The following is a 6,939-nucleotide window of genomic DNA, read 5'->3' as shown; positions in this document are numbered from 1 at the left end:
TCTCTTTAAAAGCTATACTTTAGCTTCACTTCGTTCACTTCTTCTCACCGTTTCTTAACACCGACACATTTATCTCTAAGAAACATTTTCACTTACTGTTTCTTGTTCTTTTTCATGCTAATCCTTTTCATTTCGAAGCTTCAGCTCATTCGCACTTCACTTCCGGTGTAAACAGGAAGTTAGCTTGTACGAGCTCACCTGGCATCCATTTTCTTTAGCTGACGATTCTTTACGTTTTTTGGGGATAAATCAGCGCCAATAAAAGTGATAATAACGATATTTATGTCACTGAATCTAAACATTAGACGCATGTTGTGTTTGTGAGTAAAACAATGGAGAAATTATTTAATTAAATTAATTATTTAATTATTTTTTACAATAATGTTTGAGTTTTTTTTTTTTTAATGAAATAAAGACACCACAACCTGATTCAAATGCACTTTAATTGACAACACAATAACAACAATAACTGTTGTTTACACATAAACAACACGTCACGTTTATTAATGTTTATTCAGTGTTTTGTCTCCAGTGTGAGATTTAAAGTGACAAATTAAATACTTGTGTGTTAGTGTTAAAGCTGAGTGATGAGTCAGCGTTTCTGTACACGTTAGCAGTGAAGCTAAAAGCTAAAGGCACGTTGAGTTTAAAGACAAAAAAATAAAACAGTGTCGAGTCATAGTTGCAGCATGAAGGCAGGATTTTCAGAATAAAAGCCTTCCTCTACATCACTTTAAAGCTGTTCCAAACTACAAGGCACAAAATATTCAAATAAAATAGAAATAACTGACGCTGTTAACGTTTTCTTTTCATAATTTGTCTATTTTTCATATCATATTTAAAGGTGCAGTATGCAACATTCAGCCTGACAACGTAAATGGGAAGTGTTTAGCACGACGCGCAACGGTTTACGCGGGAGAGTCGAGATGCTAAGCTAATGCTAACGTAAGGTTTTCCTGAGAGAAAATAAACAATTGTGAATCCCGTACGACTAAATCGAAATATTAGAAATCAGAAACTTTCCACTTGCGATGTTAATACTACGATAAACAAGCGCTAACGTCACAACCTCAACAGTCGCAGCAAATAACGAGGAACGACGTCGACGAGAGCGTCGATAAGTGATTCTTTGACCTGCTGGTGAGCTCGACTGCGACCACTAGTGGTTATTTACGTATTAGCGCTCGACAACTGTATGGATTTGTTTTAGAACAAAGTTGCTGTTTATTTTATTATTTTTAGCAGCAGAGAAAAGAGAGGGCGATTATTGACGTCTTTTTTCTTCTTCATGTCTTTTTTAACAGCAGCTGTTTGTTTTTATCACGTGTTTCTTCACACACTGTGTGTGTGTGTTGTGTGTCTCTGTGTGTGTGTGTGTGTGTGTGTGTGTTCTTATCAGCCTCCATCATAATAAAACTCAAATCCAAAGATCAACACGAACAAATCCAAGACTTAACCTGCTGAACTGTGAGAGGAAACTGATGAGTCATGTGACTCTGAGGCTTTCTGTGTGTGTGTGTGTGTGTGTGTGTGTGTGTGTGTGTCTGTGTGTGTGTGTCTGTGTGTGTGTGTCTGTGTCTCTGTTATGTGTGTATGTGTGTTGTGTGCGTGTCTTTGTCGTATATGTGTCTCTGTGTTGTGTGTCTCTGTGTTGTGTGTCTCTGTGTGTGTGTGTGTTGTGTCTCCGTGTGTGTGTTGTGTGTCTCTGTGTGTGTGTGTGTGATTAATCATGTGACTCTGAGGGTTGTTTTCTTTTTTTTTCAAACAGACTTGTGAACGATAAAGTTTAGAGATTTTGAAACGACGCAGAGAAACAGCAGGAGGAAAAAAACAAACATCAAAGAGAAAGAATTCTCTTCTTTAAAAATTTAAATTTAAATTTAGGTCGAGTTGGAGCGAAGATGAAAGTGACGACGACACGAGAGCGAGGACGAAGAGGATGATGATGATGAGGAAGACGCCTGCTGAGATCACTCACACACACACACACACACACACACACACACACACACACAGAGTCAGAGTGAGGTCACACGTGTTCATTAACAACTTCTGTGAAGACGACGACGACGACAACAACAACAACAAACTTCTTCAAACTCTTCGTCTTCACAGAGACGTCTTCGCTGGTCCAAACGGTCCAACCATCTTCATCGCAGCGTAGTTCTGCAGGAGGAAGAAGAGGAAGAGGAAGAGGAAGAGGAAGAAGAAGAGCACACATTACCTCAGAGAAACTACGGTGGCCTTCACAGACCACAAAGTTAATTGAAGCTCAAACTCACAGGGAAGGAGTAGAGGAAGACGCCCAAGAAGAGGAAGACGAAGAAGAGGATGATGAAGAGGATGATGGCCCATTTAAAACGTCTCCACAGGATGAACCTCAGCGTCTTATAAGGAGACGAGAACCAGAGGAAGGACGTCTCAGGACGACTGGAGGAGGAAGAGGAGGAGACTGTTAGTGTGTGTGTGTGTGTGTGTGTGTCAGTGTGTGTCTGTGTGTGTGTGTGTCTCACTGAGGTTCCTCCAGGTGTGGGTTCATGTTGGGTTCATCTCTGCCGAGTCCGGCCGGACGTTCTTCATGTTCCTGCTCCGTCAGGATCTCCAGAGACATCTCCACCTTCCCCTGAAACAGACACAAGCATGGACGTAAGGGTTAGGGTGTGTGTGTGTGAGTGAGTGTGTGTTGTGTGTGTGTGTATATGTTGTGTGTATATGTGTGTTGTGTGTGTCTGTCTTGTGTTGTGAGTGTGTGTGTGTCTTTGGCGTTTGTGTGTGTGTGTATTGTGCGTATATGTGTGTGTGTTGTGGGTGTGTTTGTCTTTGTTGTGTGTGAGTGTGTGTTTGTCTTTGTTGTGTGTGTGTGTCTTTGTTGTGTGTGTTGTGTGGGCGTTTGTCTTTGTTGTGTGTGTGTTGCGTGTGTGTGTCTTTGTTGTGTGCGTCTGTTGTATGTGCATCTTTGTCGTGTGCGTGTATATGCGTTGTGTGCGTATATGTGTGTGTGTCTCTGTGTGTCTCAGTTGTGTTGTATCTCTGTATGTGTGTCTGTGTCTATGTTGTGTGTTGTGTTGTGTCTCTCTGTTGTGTGTCTGTGTGTGTGTTGTGTCTCTGTTGTATGTCTGTGTGTTGTGTGTCTCTGTGTGTCTCTCTGTTGTGTGTCTCTGTGTGTCTCTCTTGTGGTGTGTCTGTGTGTGTGTCTGTGGGTGTGTTGTGTCTCTCTGTTGTGTGTCTGTGTGTGAATTGTGTCTCTGTTGTGTGTCTCTCTGTTGTGTGTCTGTGTGTGTGGACTCACAGCGATGATCTTCTCCCCGTTCTCCTCACAGCTGCATGGCCACCATCCTCTCACCGTCTTCTGCTCAAACAGAGACACCAGTTTCTCCTGAGGCTGAACCAGAAGACCAAGGTCACACTTCTCTGCTGACTTAGCAGGACGTAGCATGTGGTTCAGGTCCATCACCAGGTGACCTGAGGGGTCAGAGGTCACAGGTCACATGACAAGAGAGGACAACGTCAACCCATGGTTACCAAGACTAAAGGTGTCCACTAACATTGATACATAATATCATGAATTGTACAAATATACGTTTATTTATGACAGTATTTCACAGAATTTCAAAATAAAAGTGCTTGTTTTGATATATATATATATATCAAAATAAAATTAAAGCCACCAGGTGGCGCTATGCCCTTCACTTAGTTTCCATGTGCTGATGTTTTCTGGCCGGGTCTCTAATCTCACGTACGAAGTTTGAGCAGATCGGTCGATGTAAGGCGAAGTTACAGGTCACTTCCTGTTCTGTGGCGAACGGTTGCAGTTCCAATGGTCACCTTGGCCCCGCCCCTTTTACATCTGCACCTTTTGGTAACATTACATCTTTGATGTGTCGAATACAAATTGACACATTTTTTTTATGTCGGTACGAGCGCGGAGAAGTACGTTCATTTACGAAATGTGCAAATCGCCAAGATGGACGCCAAATTCAATTATAAATGGCCGACTTCCTGTTGCGTTGACGCCATTGTCTCAATAGACTTTTTTGTTCGTCTTGGACTGAGACATGTTTCCACCAAGTTTCGTGAAATTTGGCGCAACTTAGTTTCGGCTTTGTCCTACCGGGTTCCACCTTTGAGGGCGCTACAGAGCCATTTTGCACCACCTCTTACGCATGAGCCTTATTTTCTAAACTTGTTCACCAATATTCATCCGTTTTCACCAGCGTTCAGAGTCTCAGAACAAATTCCCACGTGCCTCTGGTTCGAGACGTTTCCTCCAGAGCGACGCTCGCTGCGCACAGGAAGTCCAAACGTGTCCGAGCTGACGAGCCGAAGACGGACAGGTATGGGAAAAATGCTTTGAGGTGGCGACACCCGCAGACTGAAGGAGGAAATGGCCGCCGTGAGAGCGAGACGCCGGTGAATTCTATTTCTTCTTCTTCTTCTTCTTCTTCATCAGAGTGAAAGACGAGAGCAGCTGTGGCGAGTTATTTTAAAGGGGGGCGGGGCTTAGGAGGAAGCGTCAGCGGCGAAAAAGGAAAGGCAGAATTTTGACAGCTTGAGTCTGGACGAGGCCAAAAGTGCCGAGTCAGTGGAACTGGAGGAGCAGTAATTGTAAAGATCAATGTTATCACAGTCATTTGTCTGTGGAGACGTCACATGTTTAATGCTGTGCCGGGAATTATGGGTAAAAAAAGAAAAAGAAAACCTCCTACAACTTAAAAAGTCTTTTGTGGACGTTCAGAACAAACTTCTGAAAACAGAAATTCATGTCGTTTTTTAAATCTTAGCTGAAAATTGTGCTTTAAAAATACTTTTTTGTTGCTAAATGAATAAAAAAACAAACATATTTTTTGTTTAATGAAGTTTCAAGTGTTAAATAAGTATAAACATGTCTTCTTTTGTGGCTTATCCTCAAGTAGTTTATACTCGAAGTAAGTAAGTACTACGAGTATACTTATTTTTATTGCTGTCAAACATCTGGGCAAAAGGATCATTTCCTGAATTTCAAAAATTCATAAAAATTATTCCTTAAGACGTTTGCAAATATTTTCAACAGATCCTTGTTCAAGGCGATGTCGACTATTATGATGGTAAATTTCAAGTCATTCCGAGATACTTTTTGTTTTTTTGAAGAAATTCAGCTCACTGTCAAAGTGCATCAGGGCAAATGGATCATTTCCTGATTTTCAAAAATTCATAAAAATTATTCCTTAAAAGATATGCAAATATTTTCAACAGATCCTTGTTCAGGGCGATGCCGACTATTATGATGGTAAATTTCAAGTCATTCTGAGATACTTTTTGTTTTTGAGAAGAAAGTCAGCTCACTGTCAAAGTGCATCAGGGCAAATGGATAATTTCCTCATTTTCAAAAATTCATAAAAATTATTCCTTAAAAGATATGCAAATATTTTCAACAGATCCTTGTTCAGGGCGATGCCGACTATTATGATGGTAAATTTCAAGTCATTCTGAGATACTTTTTGTTTTCGAGAAGAAAGTCAGCTCACTGTCAAAGTGCATTAGGGCAAATGGATCATTTCCTGATTTTCAAAAATTCATTTAAATTATTCCTTAAGACGTTTGCAAATATTTTCAACAGATCCTTGTTCAGGGCGACACCGACTATTATGAGGGTAAATTTCAAGTCATTCCGAGATACTTTTTGTTTTTTTGAAGAAATTCAGCTCACTGTCAAAGTGCATCAGGGCAAATGGAATATTTCCTGATTTTCAAAAATTCATAAAAATTATTCCTTAAAAGATATGCAAATATTTTCAACAGATCCTTGTTCAGGGCGATGCCGACTATTATGATGGTAAATTTCAAGTCATTCTGAGATACTTTTTGTTTTTGAGAAGAAAGTCAGCTCACTGTCAAAGTGCATCAGGGCAAATGGATAATTTCATGATTTTCAAAAATTCATAAAAATTATTCCTTAAGACGTTTGCAAATATTTTCAACAGATCCTTGTTCAGGGTGATGTCGACTATTATGAGGGTAAATTTCAAGTCATTCCGAGATACTTTTTGTTTTTTTGAAGAAAGTCAGCTCACTGTCAAAGTGCATCAGGGCAAATGGATCATTTCCTGATTTTCAAAAATTCATAAAAATTATTCCTTAAAAGATATGCAAATATTTTCAACGGATCCTTGTTCAGGGCGACACCGACTATTATGAGGGTAAATTTCAAGTCATTCCGAGATACTTTTTGTTTTTTTGAAGAAAGTCAGCTCACTGTCAAAGTGCATCAGGGAAAATGGATAATTTCCTCATTTTCAAAAATTCATAAAAATTATTCCTTAAAAGATATGCAAATATTTTCAACAGATCCTTGTTCAGGGCGATGCCGACTATTATGATGATGAATTTCAAGTCATTCTGAGATACTTTTTGTTTTCGAGAAGAAAGTCAGCTCACTGTCAAAGTGCATTAGGGCAAATGGATCATTTCCTGATTTTCAAAAATTAATTAAAATTATTCCTTAAGACGTTTGCAAATATTTTCAACAGATCCTTGTTCAGGGCGACACCGACTATTATGATGGTAAATTTCAAGTCATTCTGAGATACTTTTTGTTTTTGATAAGAAAGTCAGCTCACTGTCAAAGTGCATCAGGGCAAATGGATAATTTCCTCATTTTCAAAAATTCATAAAAATTATTCCTTAAAAGATATGCAAATATTTTCAACAGATCCTTGTTCAGGGCGATGCCGACTATTATGATGGTAAATTTCAAGTCATTCTGAGATACTTTTTGTTTTCGAGAAGAAAGTCAGCTCACTGTCAAAGTGCATTAGGGCAAATGGATCATTTCCTGATTTTCAAAAATTCATTAAAATTATTCCTTAAGACGTTTGCAAATATTTTCAACAGATCCTTGTTCAGGGCGATGCCGACTATTATGAGGGTAAATTTCAAGTCATTCCGAGATACTTTTTGTTT

At 39.5% G+C, this 6,939-nt stretch overlaps 1 protein-coding gene across 2 annotated transcripts in view; it reads right to left on the bottom strand.

Moving 5' to 3' along the window:
* Positions 1–425: 425 nt before the first annotated feature.
* dysf (dysferlin, limb girdle muscular dystrophy 2B (autosomal recessive)) overlaps positions 426–6,939 on the bottom strand; it is an 82,497-nt gene continuing 75,983 nt past the window's right edge. For both annotated transcript variants that reach the window (XM_083909925.1, XM_083909926.1), the window contains exons 53-56: positions 3,290–3,462; positions 2,514–2,623; positions 2,283–2,430; positions 426–2,166 (exon numbers count right to left, since the gene is read on the bottom strand). In XM_083909925.1, coding sequence (XP_083766051.1) covers positions 2,110–2,166; positions 2,283–2,430; positions 2,514–2,623; positions 3,290–3,462 — 488 coding nt within the window. In that variant the 3' untranslated portion in view covers positions 426–2,109. The remainder of the gene's footprint in view (positions 2,167–2,282; positions 2,431–2,513; positions 2,624–3,289; positions 3,463–6,939) is intronic.

The sequence above is a fragment of the Microchirus variegatus genome (assembly GCF_963457635.1).
Source record: "Microchirus variegatus genome assembly, chromosome: 2".
In the NCBI taxonomy this organism is placed as follows: domain Eukaryota; kingdom Metazoa; phylum Chordata; class Actinopteri; order Pleuronectiformes; family Soleidae; genus Microchirus; species Microchirus variegatus.
This window is presented reverse-complemented; position numbering and strand designations above follow the sequence as displayed.